General features: G+C 39.7%; 1 protein-coding gene across 1 annotated transcript in view; it reads right to left on the reverse strand.

Moving 5' to 3' along the window:
* nrxn2b (neurexin 2b) overlaps nucleotides 1-18148 on the reverse strand; it is a gene marked incomplete at its 3' end in the record, with an annotated part of 753200 nt that overhangs the window by 609134 nt on the left and 125918 nt on the right. Inside the window, exon 2 of the mRNA XM_080519167.1 lies at nucleotides 15612-15659. Coding sequence (XP_080375293.1) covers nucleotides 15612-15659 — 48 coding nt within the window. The remainder of the gene's footprint in view (nucleotides 1-15611; nucleotides 15660-18148) is intronic.

Here is an 18148-nt window from a genome sequence, read left to right on the forward strand (position 1 = left end):
GCGCGCAGGGACGAGCACGTACGACGGGCTTACGTCATATATCACCAGAATGATTGACAATTGGGAGGACCAGTTATTTTGATGATCCACCCGGAAGAAGAAAATCCTCTACTATACCTTTAATAATTGCCTTGTGTTTGAATGGTGCTCCATAAATAAACTTGCCTTGACTTGTCAAATACAACTGGAAAGGTTCATATCATATTTAAGATGTGTCCATATAGACATCACGAGAAACTATAAGGTCTTACATTTCAGGAGAATTAAAGCTCATCTTTCTTATCACAACAAACAATGATTATTTTTCCATAATGTATCAAGGAATCAGACAATGGAATATTAGAATGGGGTACATGAAGTCTGTACCCCCTAAAATAAATGATCATAAGACTTTGACCTTTTTCATTCTGAAGGTCAGCTGTTTAACTGTTTGTATTAGTACTAGTACTGTAATGAATTTTGAGGGGCAGTTTTGGCATCGCTCCTACTGACCTGCCTCTATTGTAACGCCAGGCACACTGAGTGGCCTTCACACCCCCAACTCATTCTATGTGGCTCGAGAGGTATTCTGCATTTTGCAAAGATGGGAAAAAAAGAAGGCGATGTATGGCTCAACGGTCTGATTCTATACAACCCTTGTTCAGTGTCATTCAGAATCCACTTAAAGAACCGTGATGCACACTCTTTGTATAGTCTTTGCACTCTTATACAGTAACTGCACACATACTTATCAATTCAACTGGGTAGTCAGATTTGTTTATTAAATGTATATTTCCATTTTGGGTTTTTTGTCCATTTTTAAAAACATTTTGTTTCTGTTTTGACTCCAATTTTACGTTTACCATGGCTATATGTAAGCAAGTATGTGAGGATGCATGAACATTACATTAAAGGAATTCAACCTGCATTCTTCTGAGCTGAAGCTCTGGATTGCTCAGTTGTTTTTGGAACAGAAATCTTCAATCAACAAAAGAATGATTGGTGAAAAAAAAAAAAGTATTTGAAGGTCCGAAATGAAGTCTTCTGACTTCTATAAAAGTCTACATGCGCACCACGGCTGTAGTAAATAGTTCCTCAGCTCATGTCCGAGTAACAAACATGGCAGGCCCTGTAGTGGTATAACTCTCAGTCCGTATTCTAGATTTATCGTCCATTTTGGTCATGTTATAGTTGAGATTCTCTGCTGACAGTACCCAATTTGTCAACAGAACGTGCCATTTAGACGACTTAATGAGTGGCATTTAGTGAACTGGCAAATCTATAGCTACAATCAGGTACCAACTGAGCGAGTCGTAGGAAACAGGTGGAAAAGAGATGAGAAATAATCATATCAATACCCATTTCATGTATTGTATACATTCTAAATAGATTTTAACACTAAAATTAACTAATAAACATTTAATAGCATGGAATATAGTATAGGATCTGGAAGAAAGAGTCTACTAGGAGTTATTTGTGTAACTAATGGAGTTTAGATGCATTTCACCTTGTGAGTATTTACATGAGTTTGTAAAAATGTAAGTCTATACCAACATTTTCTTGAGCTTAATCCATTTTTAGCCATTTCTTCTCTTCATAAAAACACATTAAATATTGTGTTGCAACACATTCAGTACATCAGCTCCCTGTTTGAAGACGTTTGGTTAAAGGGTATATGAGCAGACATTAAGCAACAATGAAATAAGCTTTACAAAAAGACATCTATCATCTGGAACAAATTTGATTTGAATTCTGTGGAAACAGATTGAAAATGCCGACAAATTCCTACTGTAGCCTTTGATTTTCCAAAGCGAGGTTAGATTTTATTGTTACAAACGCTCCATCTGTATGATCTTTTACTGAATCTCAGTATAAAAACACTGGTGTAACACCGGTAGTTAATATTTCAACATAATGAACTGTTGCTGAATCCCACTGATACGTGCACAGATCCCTCATATGTGCTTCTGATGCGACATTTTGTCTGCTGTGGAAGTTATGGCGCGTGTTGTTTCACACTGTGCGCGGCCATACGGAGATGATCTGTGTTTTCATTACAAACTCACAGGAGGGGGAAATCCTCGAGCCGAGCCAAAGCGTCACCCGGTCTGCGAACGGCGCCTTCATTCGGGCTCGCTTTAAGCCAAGGTCGACTGGCTGGCTCGGAAGACGGAGGGGAAAACAACGGAGAAGGTGCGATTTAAAAAAGCTAAATTTAGCTGAAGTGATTTGTGGCTGTGACATGCCTCCGCCTGGTTTTATACTTGTCAAACAGATGGAATCCTCTTTAGTCTCTGCGACAGCGGTGATGTTAACGATAATAACGAAGGTGCGAGTTCACGTCTTCCAAGTCTTGTGTCTTTTTGGAAGTACCGTTAGTGTTTACTGGCACTAGATTCTCTCTAAAGCAAACTAAAACTAGAAAAAACCACAAATCATTAAGGAGGTTTAAAAAAATTTAAACGAGGTCCTTTTAAAAATTGCCCTGTCTGTGAACTCTCATTTGAAGAATCTGGTTGATTAGTTCAGAAGAAACAAAGCAAGAAAACAAATATTTGATTTCAGAAGATAAATTCCTCTTTCATTCATGGCTGTGAAAACGCCCACGCTTACAATCATGTGTCCCGTCTAACAGATGGAATCTTCTCTGCTTCCGTCAAGTCTATTTCCGTGTGATGATAACAAGAACATGTCATTCAAATCTTACACCTTTCAGTTTCCAGTTTAGGTTGGATATGGTTGCTTAAAATTAATTCGGTGCTCTTTGAAAACTCTCATCCTGGTAAACACGTATTGATAATTGTTGCCGGCATCGCACTGTAAAGCAATGGAAGAGTGCTTTCACACGGACGTCGACGAAACTGTGAAACGTGACACACTGTGGTTGAACTGGTTCTCATTCTGTTCTCAACATGGCAGTTCTGAAGGAACCTCATGTTTGTTTGACTACAGAGGTTTAGCTTGTTGGACCATTTGAAAATGTACCGTTTCTGTACCGCCCTTTCTCATTTTGGTAAGTGTATCATGAATTATTGGCTTGGTTTGTGGCTTAATGGTTTTTCTTTTTTTTTTTTTATATTTATTACAGCTCAGTTCAGGCCACTCTGTACCATTTTCTCATAAAGCTGCTATAGGTTTAGACAGCTGGGAGACACTGAGCTTCTTTAATTCCTCACTCACAATGTCAATAATGACAGATTTCAGTTGTACATGCCTACTTTACCCAGTCCAACACAAGCTGCTGTGATTTATCAAGCTCAAAAACTACTGAATGCTGTTCTTCGACAAGCTGTAAATTATCGCACCCTTTTCAAGACACGGAGTTGTTGCGTATTTCAGTGTGTTGTGCGGCAAAGTGGGAATTTTCCGGGTGTTTGACGTATCCTGTCACTTTTTCTCTAAGTGAGCTTGCCAATAAGGACGCGTGAGCAGCCTTGGAAACACAACGCGTCCCTCCGATCAATCTTGGACGAAGTGTGCAGAAAGAGGACCGTGTGTGTGTGTGTGTGTGTGTGTGTGTGTGTGTGTAGTCAGTGTCTGATGCTCTGACTGGGACTGTCACACACCTCGCACTCTGCCTTTCACTAGACCCGGGGGGGGGGGGGGGGGGGGGGGGGGCTGAAGGTCAGGAAGTGTCGTTCAGGTCCAGCCCTGTCGATTAGCATTATCATCATTACACCTAACGACTACAGTAACACATCAACTGTGAATTTAGTGTCTTCTGTTCTGTAATTTAATTTTTTTGACACTTGTCAGTATCGAAACATGACTCCTCAACAGTCAGAGGTTTTTTTTTTCTTTCTTTTTTTTTTCCGTATTACTAAATACCATTGTTTGGAGTTAAGGATATGACAGTAACGGCTCCATGCATGCAGATCCCCCCGTCACAGACTCTTTCGACGGGACTGTATGAAGCGGATTGGGGCTGCTGGAGAGCGCCATCCATTTTAGCCCACTGCTGTGTCAGGAGAAATTTCTGCCTGTGCGAGGACTTCTGTCATCCTCGCCTAATGTCTCTGCAGCCTCGCAGGCTTCAAGCCAGACAGTTCGCAATCCCCCCCCCTCCCACACACACACACACACACACCACCACCACCCTTCAACCAACAAGCCTGCACTGCTGAATGGGTGGAAGAGGTCACAGCTAAATTTTAAATGATCCCCTGAGACGAAGAGTGAGGATGATTTTTTGTAACCAGAGGAAACGGCTCAGAGTGAATGAAAGTTGAAGCACCTTAAGACGGTGATTAAGATCAAATAAGGTTATACGCAAGAGTTCATCTAATATTCATCTTGTTTCTACCGCGGTAAAGCCGAGATTGGCTCATCTTCTTTTCCTCAGTTTGTCCAAGATATATAATAAAGTTTAAATACTTGTTTCCATTTAGTGAGGTTTGAAAATGTTGGATTATTTTCACAAACAATGGGGAAGTTGTGACAAAACCACCTGATCCGAGTGAAATGAGTGCGATTGTTATTGTTGGTGTTTTGTTTCAGTGGTTTTTGTCTTTAATATATATTGTAAGTTGACTTTGGCAAGTTTAAAAGACATTCATAAATAATGTGTAGTTTTTATTTGTATTAATATTAGAGAGGTGAATCAGAAAATAAGGATGTTTGTTGGCAGTGACGGGTATACACAGCAAATACTCACTTCCAAATGAGTCATGATGCTCCCCCAATATATTCACCTCTTTAACTTTAACAAATCTGTTCCAAATCTTTGATAGGTCATTTGTTCTCTAATTCCAAGAATCTTGAGGAAACTTTTAGTTCTAAGTCAAACACATCTACAACACATATTGCCTAATTTTATAATACACAAGTAAAATAACAGTTTACTAGAACATTTATTGGAATTACATGGTAATTAAACAACAATAAATGTAGATGTACTATTTACACCGTTAACACATTTAAGTGCATTATCTTGATTAAACACTGTTTTGTTAATGCTTTTAACATCAAAACAACCATTAATTTCTCGCTGCCTACATGGCCTTTTGTACTCATGCCATTATGTCTACTTTAATACCGCAGCGTGTTGTAAAAACAGCCGGTGTCACTCTTTAATACATGCTAAAATGTCATGCTGTCACCTGTTTAATGGGCTCCTTCCCTGCGTGTCACGCGCTGCTTGTGCATGAACTTATGTTCACTGTTCCATTATGGAGTCTGCAACACTCCAATGAGCTCTCAATGACTTGTAAACGGTTGGTACTCCATCAGTCAATTTAAAATCCCTGCGTGGTGAACTGTAGTCGGACTGAGCTTGCCAGCGTTTACGTAAAGTTGCTCAAGACTAGTTTTAAAACAATAAATTTGTTTAGGACAAATCCAATGGCTTTGTATAGGTTATAGAGTGAATCAAACTATATGCAATGCCTACAACTTGAATGATTTTCTAAATAGTAAACATGCAACATGCATGTAAAATACATTTAGATGGAAATAGCATGTTCTTCTGGGCTTATTTAGAATTTTTGAAGCACATTTAAAATGAAAAGATTAAATTAATGGATACTATCCTGCAACTAAAGCAGATTTAGCAGTGACATCAGTCACTCATTACTATTAAGAAATATGTGACAGAAAAGCGTCTGTAACCTTGGTTACTTGTTCAGAATAATAATTTAGAGTTCCTGCGTCTGTGTCCTCTTTTGGACATTTTAGCTTTAGTATTGGTGAAGCGGCCATCCTTACAGCTACTATTTGAATAAACTCCTGTTTGAAGGTGGAGGAGCGCCTCACTCTCACTACATTTGACATCCTGACAGCAACATTAAATATTTGTGACTCTTTGTGGAATTAGCATTGGCCTTCCGGCATTGTGCCTGCGATGCATCAGTAATCCCCAAAGCCCCGTTTACATGACAAGGTTTCAAGTGAAAAACACATAATTTTTGCATATTTGTTTCAGAAAACTTTTGCGTTTACGCAGCAACATATTCAAACAATGTCTGTTTATTAATAGGATAACCCCTTGAGATGTAATACCTCATTTGCAAGGGGGGCCTGCCACAAGCAACTTGAAACGAAAATAATACAATTAAATTAAATAGAGAAAAGAAAAGCAAAATGGCAACGCAACAGTGACAGAAACGACAACATTCATGCAGGTCAGGAGCTTTTAGCTATTGTGCAGGCCCTCATATCTACATTAGGATTTGCTACTAATAGATCAATAGATTTCCATGTACTATTTGTATCGCTGGATGAAAGCAAGAAACAACAACAAAGTCAAAAGTATAATAGCAGTAAAGTTGCTGAGGCAATAGAAATAAATATTGTTACCATCATCAGCTTGCCCATTATGTTGAAATAAAACCAGCAATGGTAAAAAAAACAAACAAAAACTAACAAATACAACATTAACTGTCTTACATTATTTCAAGGATGTACTAGATCTTATTGAGCAAGGCAGTATATTCCAAAGACTACAAATGCTCTAGACCAATTATTTTTTTTGTAAACTTGGGAACAATAAAAAACATGTGCTGTATGTTGGAGATTGTCGGTGGTCGAAAGTGGAATTAGAAATGTTTAATTAAGATGGGTAATTTAGATAGTGACATTTCAATATAAACAGGAGCCAATTCAAGTGTTGCAGTTATAAGTTTAATTTAATGTGTTATACATAATACAGTGATATGTTTGATTGGAACACCTCAATATGAACATGCATATGCTATTATAGATGACATCCAGAGAAGTACATTTCTGTATTATTGAATCGGTATGAGGTGTAAAAGTATTCTGTGAATCAAGGTAAACTCTAAGATACTTATATTTGTCAACATTTTGCAATGGTGCGCTGTCAATGACGGTGATTGGGCAATTGTCAATCAATGGCACTTTTCTAGGATTAAATAACACAGTACTTTTTTGTTTCCTTATCAAGTAGTTGTATTTGAAGGGAACCATTTTTGAACCAAATTAAAGTGTGACTGTAAAGAACGATGAATTTAGGGGGGATCAGTGCTGGATGAATAAATCACAGTTCCTGTATAGAAGTGAATTTGCGAGGTATGACATATAATATTTTAGTTAGATCATTGATAAAAATGGAGGATAACAGAGGACCAAGAGAGGAACCTTGTGGTGCCCTTTTGTCTATGATTTTGAATTCTTACCTACATCCTAAGTATGAAACACTGATATCAGTGATGAAAGTAGGAGTTGAACTAGAGTGAATATTGTTGAGACAGCCCGGTAGCATATCACTTCTCTACTTGTAGATGATCTTCAAGATGAAATGGCAGTGACGACTTGATGTTTTTTTTCTTGTGATCAGTTATTCAATACATTTATTCTAAGACGTGCAAACATCCAAATTATAAAACATCTTCCTCCCTCTTCATCATGTAGCTTGAGCTGTGGTCAGTGTACCACCAGACCGACCCACAGTGCTGATTGTTCTGCTAATGTTTTGTTTTTATTTTGTGTTTGCAGGTTATTGTGTATTATGGACACAATCAAGACAAACCCAACCGTGGGAACACTATTAGGACAATTCCACTATTTTTCAAAAACGTGCCAAGTAATTCTAATCAAGTATGACTCAAAGCCTTAACACAATATTATCTAATCAAGCTGATGCATCTCAGATGTCATTAAAATGTTAAATTAGTTCAGCTGAATTAAACCAGACTAGACTCATATTTTTCTGTTTCAAATGAAAAAAAAAATGCTTGAAATTAGAATTGAATTAAGATGTAATATTGCTCCGGTGTATGCTGTTGAATGTTGTTATCATACCATAGGACTTTATAAATAAAGTCCTATGGTATGATAACTGGCCCGGAGCTCCGGAGTATTCTACATAGCTTAGAAGTGCCACAGCAGACTCCATGAACTGGCCTCCGTGGAGCGCAGACAGAGATGGCTATCTCGGCCTGGACCTAGTCTATTACATTGGAGGTTAGATACAGATCGTGCTGGATATTCGCTTCATTTTCTGCCCCGGTATCTCCAAGGAGATCTACATTAAACCTTCCAATAGACAATTTGCCTGGGACCTGCTTAATATGATTCCCAGTATGCATCACACTGGCCTCTCCAAAAGGGTGGGGGCTCATTGGAGTGGAAATCAAATGATCCGTGGACAAAAGCATTTGCAATTCCAAAGCCGGGAGACTGGAAAAGTTGCCAATTTAGAGACATTCAATTTACACCCCCCCCCCCCCCCCCTTATTAAAACCACAGTTTATTTAGGGGCTGTTTAATTAGTTTGTCACCGTGGTGTCAGGGTTGATGCTTACAGCGATATCTGAACACCTTGCTGACTGGTGGGCCAAGAAATTAACCTCCGTCTATATTTAAATGGAGGATATCATCAGATACGGAATAACGTGGTTTGCTGATGCGACGCAGCTCAATACACACTGGATCATCGCCACCTCCTGTTTATGAATGACTTATTAAACGATACCTAATGATCAAAGTTCGAATACACTCGAGACTAAACTGAACTAATCATACCAATCATACTCTCAGCATTTGCAAGACTGTAAAAAACTCAGCCGCAACAGTCTAATTGATTGTCTTTCTTATCTCCAAAGGTCAATGGAATTTGGAAGTTATTTAAAAATCCAGCAACTGGAAAATTGCGATTCATTAACGTGCTGCTGCATTTTTAGGTCAACCATAAAATCAAGAAGTAATTCGCAGCATTGATTGTGTTAATTTCCTCCAAAAGGTCAGATTCATAGAGGTGTATCCTTCTATCAAAGCAAAGCGTTGGGATGTGCTCTCGGTCTTGTCCGAGGTAATCGATACGCTGCCGCTGTTGATCAGTTTTATAAATGGGGCTTTGCCGCAAGTTATCAGCAGGCGGCAGCTTAGAACCAGTGTCATGAGTAAATGGAAGTGTCAGAAGTCCGATTGTCATTCGGAACGTAAAGGTGCTTTCTCAGCGTCGGAACGCAGCCAAGCTGAAGGGTTGTTAGCAGGGCAGCATATTGAGCCCGGACAAACTCGTAGGAACTGCATTGCTTGATGCACGATCGGACTTTATTTAGCCAGAGGCAGAAAAACAAAAACTTCATCAAAGCGGCAGAATTTGAATCGTTTATCAAAATGCACCATCGGAATTAGTGAAGAAGAAAAAGAATCTGAGTAAAGGTGGCAGCAATAGCTCAGTAACCACATATTGTTTATGCTGTTTGTAAGTTTTGATTCTGAACACTGGAGGAACAGATATAAATCACACACTATTATGAAGCTTTGATTTGACGCAGGGAACAGAAGACCCCGGTTCAATTGGGGGCCGTGTTGTGTTTATGTGTTAATCTTTGTCCCACGATTCCATGACACCTTTGTTTGACTTAGGATCTGATATTACACCATTTTTCAACAACTGCAGTCAGGAGTCAAACACGATTGTATTCAAAGTGCATTTCTCCAAATGACCTTGATTCCTGATGTTCAGACAGTCTAAAAGTGCTTCTCCTGAGCTCCACTGAGAACAGGCAGTTTCTGGGTCTGTAGCTTTAAATGCTAATGAGCCGTGTCTGTCCTCGCCCACTCCAGGTCAGTTTTCTGGTGGCGTTTACGAGGAGAAAAGTGGTTCCCCGCTCTTTTGATCCAACCTTTGCTGTTAGTGCAATCTTAGCTCAGTTGAAGGAGCCTTATGCGAGTGTCCTTCTACATGTGGCTTCAGCTTTTTGCGAAATGGATTTTGCTTTGATTTTGTTGATTTGGCAGTTGTGAGTTAACTCACAATAACGTTGTGATTTGAACCTTTTGGTTGTGTTTGCATTAGATTTTGGCTTCAACATGAGACATTATTTTCTCTTTATTTTTGCTTTTGAACATATGTTATTGCATTCGCATTCATGCTGTGAGTTTTGGATTCAGTTGCAAGTTCTACATTAGTGTCTTGGCTTTTGCATCAATAATGCACATTTTGCATTATTTGTTGAGGTTTTAGAATCGTGTCATGGATTTTCACTTGTGCTATGTTTACATACTTGTAGCTTGTTCATTTAGGCGGCAGAGCGCTCGTATTTTTGTAACGTTTGCACTTTTGTAGCTCAGTAGGTAGAGTAGTCATATCTTAGTGGGAAGGTTGCAGGTTCGATTACCCATCTTCCCCCTTTTTGAGCGCCTTGCATGGCAGCCGCCTCCATTGGTGTAAGAATGGGTGAATGTGACTAACAGTGTGAAGCACTTTGGGGGCTGCTCAAGTGGTGGAAGAGCTTTACATAAGTGAAATCCATTTGCTCGTGTGGTTTTAGCATTTTAGCACTTTCATGGTTGTTACATGCGCATAGTGACATTGCTTTTCCATCACGGTTGCATCTTTAACATTAATTTTGTTTTTTTGTTGTTGTTTTTTTTAACTTTCACATTTGCAGCTTATGGAGCAGAAAGAGGAAAAAAAAAAAACTGAACTCAAGTGTGTGCAATGGTCCATCATAATGCATACATGCAATTGTTCTTATCTTAAAAAACAGAATGTGTTGATGTAGGTATCCCGTCCGTTTCACATTGACTTATTGAACGACAGTGACTGTTTAATGTAATGTGTTGCTTTCCAAGCGTGCGGCCCGGCCCGTGAGGCTGGCTGCAGTCTCGCAGGAAGCACAGATAGAAATCAGCAAGCGACTGAAGCCCGGGGTTTGTCCTTCGTGCAGCGCTGAAGGACAGCCTCGGCTCTGAGAGGAAACTGACATTGATTTTCTTGGGCTGGTCGTGTGACGGCTGAGGCGGCCCACCTCTGATCTGTAACACTGACCAAAATCTCTCCTTTTTGGATGGAAACACTGGCATCCTGACACACAGATTAGCATGCAAACACACTGGGGAGAAATTCTCAGACGTGCTTACGTTCTCTCGTGAAATAAAAAGCCTCCAGCGTGCCTATATGTGACACTTTGTCACCTTTACCAAATGGCTTTATTGATTTCCACGGTCCCTTTTAAGATGTTTTTGGGCCTGTCCACTGGGAACAAACACTGTATTAATTCTGGCTGCAGGGTAAATCAATTTAAATGGCGAGCCAGGCACCGCCTGATAAAACGTGCATAATCACATACTTTACTTTGAACTCCGATAATATGGCAACCATCCTCCGGGCTATTTACCTTGTGAGATTTAGTTTGATGTAGCTTTTATTTAACTTCTGGTTTGGGAAAAAAAAAATGTATAATAAAAGAAAACAATATACATATCGCGACGAGTACAGTGGTCCATTTATTTAATCTCAAACAGAATTATGCATTAGGCTTCTACTACATGCTGGTGGCCTACGTGCTGCTGTTTCTTCTGCACGTAGATTTTTGAGGCACATGAGAGAGAAGTGGGCAACAGTCAGCGAAGTTCACGTTGAAGTTGCTGCACCGCAAGTTTGATAGCCGCTATTTATCTTACTCTTTCCCTCTTAAAAAAAAAAAAGAGAGAGAAGAAATCCAGAGTTTCAGTGGGGATAAAAGTTTAGATATGACTGCCTGGTGGGGGCCTGCATTCACAGACGTCTCAGAGCTGTGCCCTTGACGTGGCGGATCGGAGACTGGCTGTCTAATGTTGAGATCAGGGTACGTCTCCTGGGAAGATGCCGATGATGGATAGGTGCTCTAATGTCAGATTTCCTATTCCTCTGCTATGCTCCATTATCTCAATGTGTGCTCTTTTTCGCTCTGAGCAGGTGGCTGAAGTAAACAGCCCCGGTTTGCGCGGCGGAGAGGGGGGGGGGAGTCGAACGGGAGGCAAGCTGTGTGAAAATGTTAAAAAGAGGCAGAGTGAGGATGCATCCAGATGAAGGGATTACAGCTGCTGGTGGAGATGAATGTCCGCTGGGCAGAGAGGAATGTGGCAAGAAATAATGAAGTGGTAAACACCTGGCTCCGGGATGGCTGAAGAGTCAACGCCGCGCCACCGAGACCAGTGTTTGCGGAAGGTTTCCTATCGGGAAGAGCCCTGCAGGTTCAGAATGAGCCAAACTGAATGTGTTCAGAAAGGACGGCGATGGTTTGGTGGTTCGTTTGAAGCCGAGCTCTCGTCTTTTGATTACTGGCTTGCTGCAGCTCAGGCGGCGCCGAGCGTCATCTCACAATTTCTGGTTTCATTTCAAACTCTGTTTATGTTTTAAGAGGAGAGAAACTGCTGAACGTTTGGCAGCAACATGTTAGATGAATGTCCTGAAGTGATAACACCTCACATGTTCTCTTCTTCATTTCCCGACGCCACACTGTACCCACTCAACAGTGGAATTGTGTGATTTTTGTGTTGGTTTTGTGGCTTTCTTCTGGTGTTTGCAGTGACATGGTTGCTTTGGAGTTAGTTTAGTGTTTTGTTCTGGTGGTATTCCAGTTGTTTTTGTGATATCTGGCATGGCTTTGTTAATTTGGTGTTTGATTTGTGGTTTTCATTTTGATTCTGGAGTTTTTGTGGATTTACAGTTTTTGTGTTCATTTGGGACGGTATTTTTATTGTTGTTTGGTGTTTGGGTTTTTTGGGAGGTTTTTTGTTTGACTAATTCGTTTTCTGGCTTTTTGTGTTAATAAAGTTGGTTGTGTGGTTTTTGTGTTGTGTTTCGGTTTTTGAGTCCGTTTTGAATTTTTGTGGTCCTTGAGTTGGTTTTGCTACTTTTGTGTTGTTTTTGAGCAATAGTTCTTTTGCTGTTGTTGATTTTGTGATATTTGGCATTTGTTTGTTGGTTTTGTGGTAATTCAGTTAGTTTTGTAGATTTAATGTAAATTTTGAGGGTTATTTAAATTGTTGTGGTGCTTATGTTGGTTTGGTGTTGGATTTCTGGCTTTAATGTTGATGTTTGTTTTTAATGTATATTTGCGATGGCTTTTTGCACTGGTTGATGTTAACGTTGCCGTCGCTTTTACAGTTATTTTTTTTAGTACCTTTTGCTTTCATTTCTTCATATTATGCACTACTTTTCATTAACTCGTACATTTTTGTAGATAGTTGGCTAGTTTTGTTAAAAATAATGTTGGGGTTTTTTTGCTCAAAAGCACGTTTTCTATTACAACTAGACACCACCCTGAACGGCAGATTTATCCAGCTTTGTCTGCTCCGTGTTAGTTTTCCCATCACTGTTATCAAACAAAACATCAAGTCCTATTTTCTGTAACATCTTCGACAGTTTTCATTTGTACCATAATGTACGGCATTAACTTTTAGCACTCACTTATGAATTCAGTAACTACTGTATATTGATGTTTCATCAGGACTGTAAAACTGTATTCCAAGATAATACTACATAAAAACATTGCAAAATGAAATAAATGTCCACTTCATTGAGTAATAATTTTAGTAATATACCACATTTGTAATAAATAGGCTGAATGCAGCATAATACACATATTCATATCCTCATCATATATTTATTATACATCCATCATATATTCATCCCCAGTGTTCCTGTGGATGAATATATGATGAACATTACGTAAAAAAATATGTTTCCTGTCTGAATATAAAATACAAAACTTGATTTGTGTGACATTACTGTGTATTGTCCTGCAGTATGTAGGTCTATAAAGCAATGGGTCTCGATAACACAACTTCTAGTAAAGGATTAGTTACGCAGTGCCGTGACTTCTGGAGTAATGTCAAGCAACTCCAGTTCATTCTATCCTACCTATCTTTGTATTATTCATGCTAAAATACAGAAAAAGAGGCCCTATATGCATGATGTTTCAAATTAAAATGCATCGTTTTAGACGGAAATAGCAGGAATGTTGAAAACAATGTAGTTACTCTGCCAGGTCACAAGCTGGCACTGTTGGTTGTTTCTGTAATGAAACCACACCACGATCTTCCTCCGTTTCCATGGAGACAAAGCATTTGTTAAGTTCCACCATGGGAGCCAACTTCATTTCCAGTGGCTAAGAGCACCGTTGTAAGAGCACAGTTGTCTAACCTTAACCCTAACCTTAATCCAAGCAAAATGTTTCTGTTTTCACGTTTAAATGTGTTTCAGAGGAGTCTTGGGCCTTGCCTGGGCAAAAGCATTGTTTTTTCACACTGTAAGATGGAGCGAGTGCTGGAAACTGACAGCCAATTCACACCATGAAAAAGCTGCTTGTTTAGACTGCTGGTGCAGAATATATGGATTCCACCATATTGCGGACACTGTAGTTGATTTTCTGAACTGTCAGGTCCAAACTGCAGTACACTGTCATTCAGTTGATTTGAGTCGTTGGCAGTTTTCCAACATTTGTGTCACTGCACCACATGGTCAGTAATCATGAGAGTACTGTAGACGTTTCTTGATATTAGCTCTGTGACTCCCAGGATGTAACATGCTCAGTGCCGTCTGAAATTAGCTTCTTGCTTTCCTAGTATGTATAATGCATTTACAGAGAATGTATTTAAATGACTGTGATGGATTAATTCAATTCATATAGTCTTTAAAAATGCTAAATTGTATGTTATTAAGCATTGGATGAGTTTAGAGTCAATTTACCTAGGGACAGTAAGGCACAATTTACTTTTTACTACAATTCTTTTTTTTTTTTTTTAATTCCATGATATTTTTCTTATATCTACTCCAATGAGTAGCAGAGCTGCTTCTGTAAAAGTTAACGGTTGCGTCGATGGCTTCTTCTTTTCTGTCTCCAAAGGTCAGAGCATACACTTAACACACTCACTTTATCTGAGGAACTTTAACGCGTTCTCTGTAAAGAGTCCTCGTGGGAAGCCACGGGCAGAAAAAAAAAGGTCACTGGATGAGGACAAAGCAACTGTTGAAGAAGTGGAAGTCGCTTTGGTATCAAACGCACACAGACACAAAATGACATCACCATTTTGAAACCTTTTTCCTTGAAGAGTGGTGCTTGTGTTGTAAATAGCAACAGAATAGCAAGAACAACATCATTCAGTGGTCACAGCAACATAAAACATTTGCAGATACATTTTCAAGTAGAAAAAAAAAAATAGCAGCACATATAAATAAATGCAACCGTTGCCTTTAAGAGATCTGAATGCCAAACAATGGGAATGTCAGCAGAGTGGTGAAGAGAAACTCTGCACATTCGACAACACTTTCACCTTGAAGTGTTCGTGAATGAAAAGTCAGGACACTTTTGGCTTTGGTAACTTTGACCAGGAAACACATTTTCCAATGGAATCAGAATTTTATTGTATTTTTTTCCCTTGTTTTAATCCTCATCAAAACCCAAGCAGAAGGGATATAGCAGAAAAGTGTTACCTTCAGCCCCGGGGTCAGGTCGTCGGGGTCAAAGGTGGTCAGAGGTGAAGGTCCAGGACGTGAGCCATAGGACAGGACAGTAAGGGTGGGACACACATTTGGTTGGTGGAGGTCACAGAGAAGCACGAGGATATGGGAGGACGGAAGAGAGGAGGGAGGAGGAGGTGGAGGTGATGCAGGAGGAAGTACAACCAAAGAAGGGCAAGGATGTTGGGTTAAAAGGCAAGGGAGGTGTTTTTTTTGGAGGAAATGGTGGGATATGGCATAGAGGGGAAGGTAAAAAAAATAAAAAATAAATAAACAAATAAACCAGAGGAGAAACTAATTGTGTGTGGACAGGAGGGTAAGAGGTACTTTCGAAGGGCTTTGGGGCAAAGAGGCTGAGTCACTTCCTCTTGAAAAAAAATAAAAAACGGTGGGGAAAAATAACCAGAACCAAAATAAAAAAGGAATGAACCCATACCTTGGTCGTTTAACGTCAGGTGCGCCAGACCTTGAGAAGGAAAAAACAGAAAAAAAGAACAGAAAGAGGAAGAAAAGAAGGTCATAAAAGGCACAGGGAAGAAAAAAAGCATTGTCACAACGTTGGACTGCAGTTTGTGACAGACATCCTGGGGCAGACTTGGATGTCAGAGTTCAAATCAAAGGTAAAAAAAAAAGAGAGAGAGAGAGAGAGAGAAAGAGAGAACAGAGAGAGACGAAGAGAAAGAGAGAGAGAGAATAGTAACGGAAAACAAGCAAACACTTCTTGAGTGAGGTGTGAGGGGCGGAGGGGATTGTAGAAAAAAAAGCATTTTCATTTGGCGCAACCCCCGAAGGCTATTGCTCTCACAAATGCTTTTTTTTCCTCTGGAGTACTTATGGAACACACAGAGAACTGTTTGGCAGAAAAAAAGGCTTGAGCTGGATTTCTCCTACTGTACTCAAATCACACACAAAAAAAAACAAACAAAAAACAAACAGAAGAACCAGAGCCCTGCAAGGTCTCACACAGAGGAGTTCAGGGATCCCAGCAAAAAAAGCAGCAAGCATCATCTGCAACACAACAGCCGCTTTAAAACAGACTTTCTGTTTCAGCTAGCTCTAGGCTCCAGTGTGCACATCTGGTCAAAAGCGCAGATCGATCAACCAACACTGAGGAACTTCTGAGTCAGTCTGCAGTACAAAGAAAATCATCTTGGCTGCTCGGCCAACCGTGGAAGCAAGAGACCGTCTCAATTTATAGGCTGGAATTCATAAGAAAGCTACTTTTTTTGGGGGAGGTAGCATGTTCTGGTAAAATAGCACCCAACAAAGACCCAATTTCACCAAACTACCTCACACACAAGGGCTGTGTTCACGCTGGCGCACACCAAGGAGAGGAACAAACAAGTATTCTAAGCAAACTACAGTGCGGTTCAATTTAACATGCAGGTTTCAAAGTGCAGAGTAAATCTTATCTTAGTGGAGTTCCTCAAGATCAGCGGTACCAGGGAGCCTTTTCCTCATCAAGATATATTTAAAGAATTCATGACATATAAATAATCAATTAATGATTCTATGGTTCCGGTGCATTGGAATGATGGTTTGGGTGTCAGCTCACCACAGAGCAGTGCTCGAAGTCAACGCTTAACAGTTACAGCCAATGAGCAAAGACTTCACAGATATATTCTTATTTGTTTTAAAGTGTTGGAAAAGACCAAAGAAGAGACAAGTTATTAGCTAAAAATAAAACCGCAGCAATTATCTGACTGCGTTTAACATTAGCCACTGCTTTGTTGTGTAAGTTCTATAATATGTGTTTCTTCATTTACATCATAAAGGCTTAAAAGATGGTATCTGTATATATCTGACCAGGGAACCAGCGTAAACACAGCCAAAAGCACAAATATCCTCCTCCATACTACCATTCCAATAAACCACCAGTCACATAAAAACCCAGAGAGATTAAACCAAATGGATGAAAGATATGCTTCGAGAAGAGTGTTTCTATTGTGTTATTGTGAAAAAAGGCTAACTTGGCAAAAAAAAAAACCCATGGATGCTCAAAAAGTTTGGAATGAAATTCAGTAGCTCCTGTAGTTCCAGGAATATCTCATATGAAGGATCATGACAGAAAACAGAAAAAAAAAAAGATCCACTTCTTCCTGATTTGCACACACACATCATGACTCGCGAATACAATTTTTGGAAGCAAAGCAGAGAAAGAGACGGCAAGTGAGAGAGAGAAATAAATGAAAGCTCTGTGGCCTCAAACAGAGTTTATTCCCAAGTAAACTGAATCGGTGAAGCAAATTGGATTCAACCCCAGGCAGCGCAGAATATAAACAACATTTACGTCTGTCGGACTAAAAGACCCAAAAAGGTCAAACCTGTTCATACCGACCTGTCTTTTCTTGATCAATACAGTTCAAACACAAGACTCTTGGCACTCACGGCAAACCGCTCAATCGAAATAAGCATTCAGTATCAAGGGACGCACGATATATCTGTCTGGGTTTGCTTCACTTCTCTTCAGAATATAATCATTTAACCAACCGGCGTCTTAATATTCTGAAAGATAAAGGTGTTCATTCCTCTGAAGACCTTTCAGGCTTGGAAAGTGCCTCTAAATGGATAATAAGCACACTAATTAGACGTTCAGTGTGTACGCTTTTGTGGATAATTGAACTAACAGACCTGTACTTTGGTACAACACTAATCTTGACAAACCATGACCTTTTCTGAAGGGATTCTTGTCGTCCAAGGACTGCTTCAAGCAGCGATGGTGATCAAATCAACAGGTTTGTTAAAGAAGATGAAATTCAGCACAGTATTGTTGAGTCAATACAGAATCTCACTCGTCCTCCTGAGTGAAGGCTGTGATGAAATACAGATTTTACAGCTTCAAGAGGAGTCAAAAGATGAAACCATCTCGAAAGCAACAGAAATCAATGCTGACCCTCGAGCTTCCATGTGCAGTAAACATGTCGGTGACTGAGTCTGTGCAGCAACATACAGACCAAAGACTGAATAAATGAC

Source organism: Blennius ocellaris (genome assembly GCF_963422515.1).
Source record: "Blennius ocellaris genome assembly, chromosome: 23".
NCBI classification, from domain to species: Eukaryota; Metazoa; Chordata; class Actinopteri; order Blenniiformes; family Blenniidae; genus Blennius; species Blennius ocellaris.